This window comes from Aulostomus chinensis, chromosome 12 (assembly GCF_037954235.1).
Source record: "Aulostomus chinensis isolate RoL2024-O1b breed Wild chromosome 12, RoL_Achi_v1.0, whole genome shotgun sequence".
Taxonomy (NCBI): domain Eukaryota; kingdom Metazoa; phylum Chordata; class Actinopteri; order Syngnathiformes; family Aulostomidae; genus Aulostomus; species Aulostomus chinensis.
In genome coordinates this window covers 18328187-18340488 of record NC_141331.1, presented here as the reverse complement: position 1 = coordinate 18340488, position 12302 = coordinate 18328187, and the positions used below count along the sequence as shown (strand labels likewise).

The 12302-nt window shown below is 42.8% G+C and overlaps 2 protein-coding genes across 2 annotated transcripts; both read left to right on the top strand.

Annotated features, from left to right (window-relative positions):
* Positions 1–436: 436 nt before the first annotated feature.
* Positions 437–3306, top strand: hoxd4a (homeobox D4a). The gene is made up of 2 exons (XM_086220628.1): positions 437–1043; positions 1423–3306. Exons 1-2 carry the CDS (start codon positions 632–634, stop codon positions 1719–1721), a joined length of 711 nt encoding a protein of 236 aa, XP_086076754.1. The 5' UTR covers positions 437–631; the 3' UTR covers positions 1722–3306.
* Positions 3307–6619: 3313 nt separating this feature from the next.
* On the top strand, positions 6620–11921 carry hoxd3a (homeobox D3a). The gene is made up of 4 exons (XM_086220627.1): positions 6620–6932; positions 8753–8812; positions 10393–10919; positions 11047–11921. The coding sequence occupies exons 3-4, from the start codon at positions 10481–10483 to the stop codon at positions 11787–11789; spliced, it is 1182 nt and encodes a 393-aa protein (XP_086076753.1). The 5' UTR covers positions 6620–6932; positions 8753–8812; positions 10393–10480; the 3' UTR covers positions 11790–11921.
* The last annotated feature ends 381 nt before the right edge of the window (positions 11922–12302 follow it).

The following is a 12302-nucleotide window of genomic DNA, read 5'->3' as shown; positions in this document are numbered from 1 at the left end:
CGGGTTTTCAAAGGGTGCAGATGACGGGATGAGACTGGTGTAACTTTTGGATGACCCCTTCTTGACAAAGACAGTCTCCATCAATTGTCCTCTGTCATTCTCCCCTGCTTTCATGCCAAGGGGCTTCTCTTTTGTTGGTTTCTCTGTTCAACACCATGCCTTGAGGTTAGAGCAGCGCTTTTGAAACCGATGTATCTTTTTTTAAAATTTCTTTCTTTCATCTTTTTGCTTAAAAGTCATCTAGAGTTGTTTTTTTTACCATTTTATACATATATATGTATATATATGTATATATATACATATATATACATATATATATTTACCTTTATTATTATATATAAAGTCAGAGGGTTTAGTAAAGTCAACCTTTTTTTTTTCTTTCAGTTTATTTTCCAAATGTTTGCAGGCGAAGCCTTTTTTCCGCTTGTGTCTAATTTGTGGATATGCGAAGTTGGATGGAATTGCTTTTTAGTTGTATGTTTACCCGTTTATGGACCAGCATCACCTCTATTGGCCGATCTGGTCACATGGTTCGCTAACTTTATTCAGTTGACACCAAGTAGGAGGGCTTTATGGAGGGAGGAAAAAAGACAACTCGAGAAAAATTAGTATTTTCTACCTTCAGAAATTAATGGCCATGAGTTCGTATATCGTGAACTCTAAGTATGTGGATCCCAAATTTCCTCCCTGTGAGGAATATTCACAAAATAGCTATATACCTGAGCAGGGCTCGGACTACTTCAGTCCCTCGCAGGACACAGACTTTCAGCATCCAGGGATCTACCCACGGTCAAACTACACGGAGCAGCCCTTCAGCTGCAACACGGTGCAGGACTCCACAGTGCAGCCACGGGGTCATGTACACGAGAGACCCAGCCACCCGAGCCCTTTTAGCGCACAGACTGAGCAGAGGAGCCCGGTCCAAGCGACCGGACCCCGGACTTGTGGGCAGCAGCAGCAAAACACAAAGAGCCAAAATGGGATACAAGCCAAGCAGCCTGCAGTAGTTTACCCGTGGATGAAGAAAGTCCACGTAACTACTGGTAAGATTTCCTTTACTCTCTCTTATGGAGCAGTTTAGAAATCATTCAGTGTAATATTTATGGGAGTCTTTGAGAGGCCTCGCCAATTACACAAGTCATAAATTTTTATAGCTCAGGAAATAGGCCGCCAAGCGCCCCAAAGCCTCTGAAAACAAATATTGACCGATAGCAGCGGCGCTTATTTCTGTGTGAAACTGCTGAAATTCAGCTAAATCATTCATTGTTCCTTTCCGTTTGTGTATTTTCTAGAAAAAGTTTGAGCGCACGGGTAAACACTGCTCTTGTTTTTGCCTGCAGGCTACACGAGTAGAGTGACTTTTAAATTTATATACATTTATATACGAATATATATTTGTAAAATTTCATTTCCTTCTCACAGTGAACCCAGATTACACAGGATCCGAACCCAAGAGATCCAGAACAGCTTACACCCGGCAGCAGGTTTTGGAGCTGGAAAAGGAGTTTCATTTTAACAGGTATCTGACCAGGCGGCGCAGGATCGAGATCGCCCACACTCTTTGTCTGTCCGAAAGGCAGATCAAAATCTGGTTTCAGAACAGACGGATGAAATGGAAGAAAGATCACAAACTCCCCAACACCAAGGGCAGATCTGCACCCACCTCCAGCCACCTGCAGAGCATTCAGAAGGATAACCAGACTGATATCACGTCGTTATAAGAGAGGACGGTGTTTCCAAATTAACTGCAAAAAAAAAAAAAAATAGACAGGTTGCATCTGGCATTTGCATGGACTGATGTCGTTTTTTTTTTTTTTTTTTCATCCGTTTTTAATTTAACAAAAATGAGCAGTGTTGACTCCAGACCGGGTCGGAACATCAGTGTTTTTACAGAGAGGTTTGAGCCTCTTTCTCGTTTTGATTTCTTTAAAGAGACACAAATCTCCCTCTCTCTCTCTCTCTCTCTCCCTCTCTCTCTCTCTCTCTCTCTCTCTCTCTCTCCCTCTCTCCTTCTCTCTCTCTCCGAGGACGTTTCATTGAGGATTTCTTCTCACGTGGACTCACGCTGGTTTAAAGGTTGAAATATTCGATTAAATAACAAAGTTTCATCTCCCCCCCCCTCCCCCTTTCCTCCACATGCACGATATACTTGAAAGAAACATTTACAAAGCACATCAACTTCCAAGATCCAAATCGATATTTTTTTCCCAGCTCCACGCTTCTCCGTGACTTGTATGTTTTTAATTTATTTTGTACAATAAAAGCTTTTAAATTTTTCTTACCCCCAAAATGTTCCCCCCCCCGAAAAAAAAGCAAGACATTCCTGTGTGCACACTATTCCGAGTGCCCTTATAAATCTCTCTTGACAACTTTGTAAACAGTGTACATTTTCAGAGGCTCTCTCAAACCATTCGAAACTCTTTTATGAAAGATCATTTGTTCCTGCATGGCATCGAATTTAAATGTTTCTCATCGGAAGAAAAGAAAAAAAAATCAAATCCAAGAATATTTAGGAGGAATATTTCTCATGTTTTTTTTCTAGACTATTTATTTAAGTGTAAATTTACGTACAGCACACATACAATTTTAATTAAAGTATTCGTTGAGGTTTTTTTTTGTCAATCTAAAATATGTTTGAACTCTTGTGCATTATTAGCATGGCTTTATGTAAAGTTTAGTCTTAGTTAATGTGGGAATTTTTATATTCTGATCATAATAATAATAATTATTATTATTTTTCCATTTACACGAAGCTTGGTAACGAGGGTGCGGGGTCACGTCACGTTTTAAGACAGATATTTCTTGTTTTAAACCGTCATTGTCTTCGGACAGAAAAACAAAACAAAACAAAACAAAACAAAAAAAGAAGCCCAGAAGCTCTCCCAGTTTGCTGGAGGTCTCCTCTTCCCGATGAGAGGCTTGAAAAGGTATTTCAACCGAAGGTCGACAAAGCAGCGGTGGCAGGTTCATCCAGGGGACACGTTTCAGCCGCGAGGACTGACCCTAACACCCCTGACCCGCCGGACAAGCAGCATTTTCTCTCCCAGGCGCAGCTCGAATTGGTTTGGAGGGATTTTCCACATTTATAAAACCTTCAAAAAAGCAAGAGTCAGTGCGTGACTTCCGGACTTTTACACGCATTTTAACAGTATTAATATCAGGCGCAACCTACAAATGCATCTGATAAGTGTATTTGTCTCCTTATGTCAATATGCAATCTTTTTTGGTTTTATTTTTGTACATGCTTTTTACCTTGTATTGTGCATTGAGATGTGAGAAGTATATTGGAAAAAAATAAAGATTTCTACTGATTATGCATTTATATCATTGCGCAAAGACATTTTTGCCCGCGAGGTTTGGTCTTTTCTCCGTCAGAGGAAATATTCGGATGATCTCAATTTTTGCTCAGCCAAGGCTTGTAAAAATTCAAATTACATGATGATTTTTTGTGCGTAATTTGGTTATTTTGGTTGCGATCTGGTTACTCATAGGAGGTTGATTGAATTTGCGCCTTTGACTGAAGAATCACGTTTGGAGGACAGATTGTTTTTCTTCAGTCAGTGAGACACGAGGAATCCTTTTTTTTTAAAAAAACTAAACCTCCACAAATGTGCGCCGTTTGGCTCCGACTCAGCTCGCTCTCCTCCCAAATATCACATCCAGCATTTGTAAATAACGTGAAACGAGTCAGGCTCGTCAGTGGAAACGTCGTCTAGAAGGAGTTTTCATTCTAATGTGAGTTAATTCATCACTTATTAGCTCTTATACAAAGAACCCGGTGCTTTACGCGTCATTGTAAAAGCCTTGAAGATCTTTGTTTGGATCTTTCACGGCGTTCCACGAAAACCTCGTTTGGGTTTTTAAGACGCACGTCTTTACTGCGCAACAGAAGAAATAGAAGCCACATCAGAGTTTAGCGGCCTGATGAGACTCCAAGTGAGACACAAGGTGGTGATCCTGCCCAAAAACAATAGTAGCCTTTATCACTCGTGACTCCTGCGATTTGTTATCAAACCCTCTCGTGCTCCACCAGTAGTGACTTTATTGGAGGTGACCCCCCCCCCCCCCCAGTGTCACTATTTCACCCTTATAGATGCCGCATCAGCTCTCATCCAAACAAACAACAAACAAACACCCCCCACCCCCACCCCCCCCCCCCACCTCACGCACACACAAACACACATGTGGAAAGACAATCTCAGGTCGAGTCCTCAGCAGTTTCATCCCCCCAGTGAGTAAAATCTGATCCACGCTAGGCTCGCGCACACGCCCCCGTGGTTGTGTATGTGTCACATCCAAGCGTGTGTCATATGGATTTACAGAGAAACTGAGACAAAGTGATGCTACCAGCGCACCAGCCTGCCATAAATGATCCCCACATCGATGCTGAAGAGAGGATGGGGGGGGGGGGGGGTGGTGGTGGTGGTGGTGGTGGTGGGGGGGGGGGTGGGGTGGGGGGGGGGGGCGTTGTGGTGGTGTCACAATTGCCCAACTAACATAACTGATATAACGCTTCAAAAAGAGTTATTTCGAGTACATTGATACTTTGTACCCGTCATTTCATAGCTGCTCAGTTTATCAGCGTGAATTGTGAAAGTTGCATCCATCGCGACCTGATTTCAATAAACATTTACCAGGTGCTATTTTGCCCCGGCAGCAATGATCAGGTCAGAGCAGCCTGCTACACCGTGCAGCGTGTAGCCACACTGACCTACATGTCTGAACAGCAATAAATGGGAGCCAAAGGCAGTGCCATTTTCAATGACACTGCACCCGTTTGCAGGAATACAACGTCGTTGCTCTCCATCCGGCCATATTTGATTTCCAGCTGTTTTTCGCCGAAGCCTCTCCGAGCCAGACAAACCTCCTCAGATATATTAAAGTGCGCTGTCTGCATTCAGAGATATCATCCAGAGACTATACCACTCCGCTCTCTATTCTCGACCACGTGATTGTCCAAATAATTAATGCAGCACGTCCCCCTAGAAACACGGCGTCGTCATTAATCGCAAGGACTCTATCAGACTTGAAAACTGAAGAGATCCTCCAAGAAAATAATATCCGATAGCCGGCGCAAGCGTAGCCCCGCACTTTAACAGCACATCTGAACCGATGGATGCTTGGGTAGGTAAATATTTCAGCATTTTTCATGTTGCCCGAGCAGCTAAATGACGAATATCAAATGTCGTGATATTTGATAAATCGCCTCCTTTGGCGTGAGCGCCCTGAGCTGCTGGCTGTATATGCATGTCTCTTATTTCTATTTTAGCAATTGTTGTGTTTTGTGTTTGTGTTGAGGGCGATTGATGGCACAGATCATAAAAACTTAGGGGCACTGACGTGTATTTATGGATGCTGCGACTGAATGAATGCTCTTTCGGACAGCTCAGTGGCCCCTGCGCAGGGCCCACTTATTTAGGGTCGGATTCAGGTTTTTGTGCAAGCATTTTAATAGGGAGGCACAATATCCTTTTTTTTTTTTTAAATATAAGACACTGCAATATTTTTTCTCATGTTTTATTCGTTGGGTATAAGCTAATCTTTGCTGTTGTTTTTTTTTTTAAATATACAACATCTATTTTGTCCTTTTAGTGCGTGTGTGTGTGTGATTTTTTTTCCCCATTGTTATCGTGAATGATTTAATTTTTCCTTTCTGGGAGTCTTGGAAGTTTAGGCAGGCTTGACAGTTCAGCCTCCTTGTAAATCATTCTCGGTAATTCCTGAAAGGGTGCGAGACTGTTGGGGGGTGGGGGGTGGGGGGGCGAAAACTGTAAATCTTTCACTTTTATTACCCTCTGAACATATGCTGCGACAGTACCAGTCCTGAATCATAGCAAAGAAAAACCCACCGCTGGAGCAGCCGACGCTCTCTCTGCGGCTCCAGATCTTCCTCATCCACTGCTCCTCCAGCGCGTTCGCGTGTCTTTTAAACCGAGGCGTTATTTATTACCTTTCTGGTCTAGAAAACAATGCAGGGTAAGACGTGTTTTGTCTCACTAGTGTGTGAAGACAGACACAGCAAACCAAATATGATAATGAGCTTTATTTGAATACAATCCACCCTGGAATAAAGAACATAAATCATCTTAAACATGATTGTTGCGGGATTAAATAGGACAAGAACCATGCTATTCTGTATTATTCTATAATATTCAGCAAAAAGAGAGAGAGAGAGAGAGAAAGACGTGTGTGTCGTGCTTTAAAGGTTTCATCTTGAGGATAAGTGATGTAAAAGTCCTCCAAAAAAACCAAAAACAAAACAACGCAATATTTGAATCTGCTTCGAAAGACTCAAATCCTTTTTGCGCCAAATGCGTTACAGATGCTCTAACCTGCGTCCTGATGGAGAACGAGGGGATGCGCACTAATAATGCCCTGACACGAGCACATCAGCGTGCGTTTTAACGTTAAAATGTGGGCGAGCTGCATGCAATGGTCGCGGGACGAGGAGAAATAAGGGCTGAGGAACATTTACACACAGATGAGATGAGGAAATAAACGCCACCCTTTATCAAAATGGATTGGTGAGGTAAGACCCGCTCGAAGAAGAGAACAATCACGTGAACAAATATGCTTGTATCTTAAGGCAGCGCCTTTATTTGTCATCATAAAGCTTCCGAATCACCCCCCAAAAATCAGCTCCAAATCGGTAGGCCTTTCTGAATTCCTGTAAATTTCAATGGGTGATTGATTGCCAGGATTTTTTTTTTTTCCCTCTTCAGGAATAAGGATTGTTATTGGTAGTTGAATGCGAGTCCTTCCATTCTTTCGGGAATACTGTCTCCATTGGTATATGGAAATGTCTGAAAAACAGCAAGATCAGGTTTAGGACAGCATTGTCTCCAGACAAAGGGTGAAGGATTTATTCTTGTGGCTGCGAGGAAAGGAGCTGAAGGGAAGCGCTATAGGCTTTATGATGAATTGATTCCCAGGTAAGCAATTGCATGGCAGAATGCAACCTTTAACCACGGGTTAATATGATGCAAGGAAATATGCCTGATTTATTCCGTTCAAGGAGCTGATGCTTGTTAATGTCGCTCTCTCCGGCGGATATGGAATCCTCAGCTACCTCCTCAAAGACAGCTTCATAATTTTGGGGAATTTCAAATTTGACCAACGCATCTGCACTTTTCAGCTGATTTCAATGAAAGCCGACACGAAGGAAAAAAGTAGAAGGAACTTTTTTTTCTTTTTTTTTTTACTCTTGGATCGTAAATCACATTAATTTGTTGTCTTATCGTCACACTGGCGTTTGCTGTGATTTATGTGGTTTCAACTATATGGCTTTGTTAAGCTGCAACGTTCTATTCCACCCGAACGCTTGGAGGGATTATCCGGCTGGATACTGAACACCTACAAAGATTCCATTTTTCTTATTTTCGAATCTTTCCGGCAGTCTGTATTAGGATGATTGTACCTAGTGGATATTTTTAGGTAATGAGTGACCTTGATGAGAATAAAAAAGAGCCCTGTAGAGGAACGAAGCTTATATCCAACTTGATTCTTCAAGTGTTCCTGTAATGTCCATCCTAAATGTGTGACAACGGCGTTCTTTATTAGCTCGCGTTTGTGCGTTTTTACAACGGAAGGGAAGAATTCGTGATTACGGAAACGGAACGAATCAAAACAAAAAGAAAATAATTCAGCATTTTGTGAGCAGCTCCTTCTTTTCTCGGGGAAAAGTGGTTGCTTTTATTTCATGACAAAAGCTGCGATTTGGTCCAAATTTAAGAATATTTTTGAGGTCGTTTTATTCCAATATTGTTCCCCAGCAATTAAAAAACAAACAAACAAACAACAACAACTCCAAAATGTTTCTTTAAATTCCAATATCGACATCATTTGAAGGTCTAACTGGCTCAGACAGCAAGTGAGATAATAACTCTCCACATTGAGTCCGAGCCATTGTGTGAACCAAACTCACCGTAACAGCGCGTAGGCGAAAAACACGCTGCATGAAAAGAGGAGCATGTCTACTACGAGCGGCCCAGAGCGCAGAAGCACTTCAGGAGCACTGTGTCGATCAGTGGGAACAAATATTCCACATCCACGGAATCTCACATCTCCACGATTCTTAAAGCAAATAATCCTCGAAGTCCCAACGTTCCCCCAGCACGAACGCTCTCTCTGGTTTAGTTTCTTGCCGCCGGTCGAATCTTCTTTCTTCTCTGGTGCCACCGAGAAGCTGCTCTGGATTTATTTGCCCGTTGGTTCAACATTTGAAGCCAAACTGCTTCTCGTTGTTCATTAAACTTTGACTTAAAGCTCTGAATGACCCAAAGGTCACCTAAAAAGCTTATGACTGCTAAATATTTGGCCTAGCTCTTTGTATAAAAGTGCACATGTAGGACTTTTTCTTTTCTTTTTTTAACCCAGGCCACCACTTCAAAAAAAAAAAACCCAACCAAAAAAAAAACCCAACCAAAAAAACCCCCCCAAACTCATTCATATGTGGAGCCATTCATAGAATAGCCAGGCTTTGAATTTCACTGAATAACGTCCAATAAAAAATGTATTCAATTATTATTTGCTTTCAGCTACTAATGAATGAATAAATGAATTCAAATCTTATTTTTTTTTTACATTTTCTTTTATTTTATTATGTCTGAAGGTGATTTTGGTCTGGTGTTCATTTTTTTGTTTTGTATTTATTGCTGTAGTGAAGGCCCATACTTTGCTGGGGTTTTTTTCTCTCTAGGAGAGAAAAAAAGAGATGTAAGGAGATGAGAACGTGATCATATTTGTCTTGCAGGTCGTTTTGGCTGCTGTGATGAATGCGTGAGGGACAGAGAGCACATTTGCGCAGATTTCGGTGAGTAACGTTTCTTTCAAGTGGAAAACAGAGCCAACTGCTAACAAATAGAAAGGGTGATTTGTTATTAAGCGACATATTATTGCACTCAGAGTTTCACAGGAGGATTAAATCACCAAAACAGACATGAGGGATGACCAGTCTTTTAACTTGGCCTGCAAATGTAATTATTTGCGCCGAGTCTCTAACGTTTGCAATATGCCCATTACAGCACAAGGAATAATAATAATAATAATAATAATAATAATAATAATAATAATAATAATAATAATAATAATAATAATAGTAATAATAGTAAATAATAATAATAATAATAATAAACAATCGTTTTAATTTCAAAAGCAGAAAGATAAAGACAATGAAACACAATTTCCTCAAACCTGCGAGTGATAAAACTGAAAATTAGTAAGAATTTCACCATTTGAGTCCCTCGATTTCCATGTTTAACCAGCTTATCAGACGCCTCAAAATCCCCTCTTTTTTTCCCCCCTCCGGTTTTTCACCTCGGTGTTTGGCTGCTAACTGGCTCGCAGCTCTCAGCCTCCTCTTATAAACCGAGAGGCTGCATGGGAGAAGTCGCCGAGTATGAAATTCTTTCCCTTGCCTTCCTCCTACGCTCAGTTTTACACTTCTGAGAGCTGCGAGTCCCGAGGACTGTTTTGCTTTTCATTCCTCTCTGAGGCGGTTTACAACCATAACATTTGCGGTCATAAATTTTGTTGCGGTCCACACTGACAGGTGCAATTGTTATGCACGGCGCAGAGTGCACCTCCTCGAGCCACCAGCATACAGTACAGGCCCCTTGATATTTCTGTTTCAGCTTGTTACAGCAACGCTGACGTGCTTTTCTCTCTTTAGGAAATCAATGTATTTTATACCGTAATTGTTCACCGGAATATTTGATCACATGACTCGATTTTAAAACATATTCTTCTTCGACGGCGTTTTCGTGTGACGTGACCTACAAGCCAAAATATAGGTTGAGACCAAAAGGCTAAATATATATTACTCCCCCCACCCCCACCCTCTCTCTCTCTCTTTCTCTCTCTCTCTCTCTCTCTCTCTCTCTCTCTCTCTCTCTCTCTCTCTCACACACACACACACACAGATTAATAACTGAACTTGATAAGCTTCTGGAGTGCGTAAACATGTGATCCACACGCATGCGCGCGGCCTCCTCGGTGTCTGTAGGTCTGCTACAGGGAACAATGCATGACGGGCTTTGTCAGACCTTGTGATTAGTGAAAAGACTATTGTGTGTTTGTGTGTGTCAAAGGCTGATTCAGCTCATTTAAAGCCTCCCTGCGGGTCCCTTTTAAGCTCAAGTTAAACTTTAACTGTTTTGTGCTACAAATGAAATGAATGTGGGGCTGCAATATGTAACATTGTTAAGTTGGTAATTCTTAATTTAATAGCCATCATTATGGTGTTGGAGCAAAGCAGAATGGGAGTCGTAGTTTATCATGAACTTGTGTATTTAAACTCTAATGGATGATGAGTCTTTGGAGGACTGTTAAGCTCTAATGAGAATAGGACGAATTCATTTGTGCCAGATGAGTCTGATATATTTCTCTTTATAGGTCACAGACTGGAGCCAAGGTGGGAGAGACCAATCACATGAAAACAACACACATGCTATTGGATAGACCTGCACTTTGAATTTACAAAATGCAGAAAGCAACCTACTACGATAACTCTGGACTTTTTGGAGGCTACACCTACCCTAAACCAGACTCTTACAACTTCGGCCCTGCTCATCAGACCTACCCTGCCTCTAATATTGAGAATGACTACCAGAGCTCAGTGTGTCCCATCCAGACCGCTGCTGTCCGGCCACCAACTCTTAAAGACAGTGACCTGAACGGAGACTGCATGCGGCAAAGCAGCAGTCAAAGCAACAGCAGCCAAGCGACCAGTATCGGGGAGCAGCAGGCACCCCCACTGCCCTCCTCACCCAGCTCCAACAGCTCTGCGTCCCAGAAGAAGAAATCTCCCTCCAGCAGCGCTTCCAACACTGCCACGCCAGCTCTCACCAAGCAGATCTTCCCCTGGATGAAGGAGACCCGGCAGAACGCAAAGCAGAAGAGCAACAACTGCACAGCTGCAGGTATGATGGAGAGCTGTGTGTGTGTGTGTGTGTGTGTGTGTGTGTGGGGGGGGGGGGTCATGTTGGGCCTTGATGTGTTACTGACTCATGGAGGCAAGCTAAGATGCTCTTGCTCATGTCATTACAGGTGAGGTGAGTGATGAAAAGAGCCCATCCGGACCAGCGTCCAAGAGGGTCCGAACTGCGTACACCAGCGCGCAACTGGTGGAGCTGGAGAAGGAGTTCCACTTCAACCGGTACCTCTGTCGTCCCCGGAGAGTAGAGATGGCGAATCTATTGAATCTCACCGAGCGCCAAATAAAGATCTGGTTTCAAAACCGGAGGATGAAATACAAAAAAGACCAGAAGTCTAAAGGGCTCGCGCACTCTCCCATGGGGCACTCCCCGGATAGAAGCCCACCGCTGAGTGGCCCAAATCACATTGGATACTCTGGCCAACTCCAGAACAGCCTCAGCTATGACGCGCCCTCACCGCCTCCATTCGCCAAACCTCAGCAAAACATGTACGGCTTAGCCGCGTACACGGCACCCTTGGGTGGTTGCATCCCGCAGCAGAAGCGCTATCCGGGCTCCGAGTACGAACACCACGGCATGCAGAGTAACGGCGGCTTTGCCAACGCCAATTTGCAAAGCAGCCCCGTTTACGTGGGTGGGAATTTTGTTGATTCCATGCCAGCCTCGGGCCCCATGTTCAACCTCGGCCATCTTCCACATCCTTCATCCACCAGTGTGGACTACAGCTGCGCCGCTCAGATCCCAGGAAACCACCATCATGGACCCTGTGATCCCCACCCCACATACACAGACCTCACCTCTCACCAAGCGTCTCAGGGAAGGATTCAGGAAGCGCCTAAACTCACGCATTTGTAATTTCGTGTGTGTGTGTGTGTGTGTGTGTGTGTGTGTGTGTCGGTTTGTGTGCGCGCGCGTTTGTGTGTATGTGCCAAATTTCTGTTGCGCTCTTTTTATTACCTCACTAGTCTAATAACTACACTCCGAGAGAGTCGTGTGTATTATTACAGTATTATTGATATTACTATTAATGCTATTGTGTCATTATTTTCTAAATAATACAGCTTTGTCCATTTCACTTGAATATTTGGGGATGCGCAGAGGCAGCACTTGCCTGGTTGTCAGTTGTTCCTCTTTTTCCTCTTTTGTTTTTGTTCGTTTTTTTACGAAGTGCAATGCGCAGTTTTTACTGAATAGTTCACGCCGTTACTTGAAGGTAAGTCTTGTAGATCATGAACGTAGAAGCTCATTAGAGAAAAGGACTTTTAGTCGTCTGTTTGTCAGGATCTCATTTTCCTCACGGGCATCCTATTTATTTATTTTCATTATTTTTAAAAAAAAATAATCTACCATCATATGGCCTATTTATTC

What these genes read in the sequence shown, in the direction of transcription:
- hoxd4a (XM_086220628.1), top strand. Translation starts at nt 632, where the DNA reads ATGGCCATGAGTTCGTATATCGTGAACTCTAAGTATGTGGATCCCAAA. An exon ending in GAAAGTCCACGTAACTACTG is followed by an intron (nt 1,044 to 1,422) that starts GTAAGATTTCCT and finishes TCCTTCTCACAG; the next exon opens with TGAACCCAGATTACACAGGA.
- hoxd3a (XM_086220627.1), top strand. Translation starts at nt 10,481, where the DNA reads ATGCAGAAAGCAACCTACTACGATAACTCTGGACTTTTTGGAGGCTAC. An exon ending in CAACAACTGCACAGCTGCAG is followed by an intron (nt 10,920 to 11,046) that starts GTATGATGGAGA and finishes ATGTCATTACAG; the next exon opens with GTGAGGTGAGTGATGAAAAG.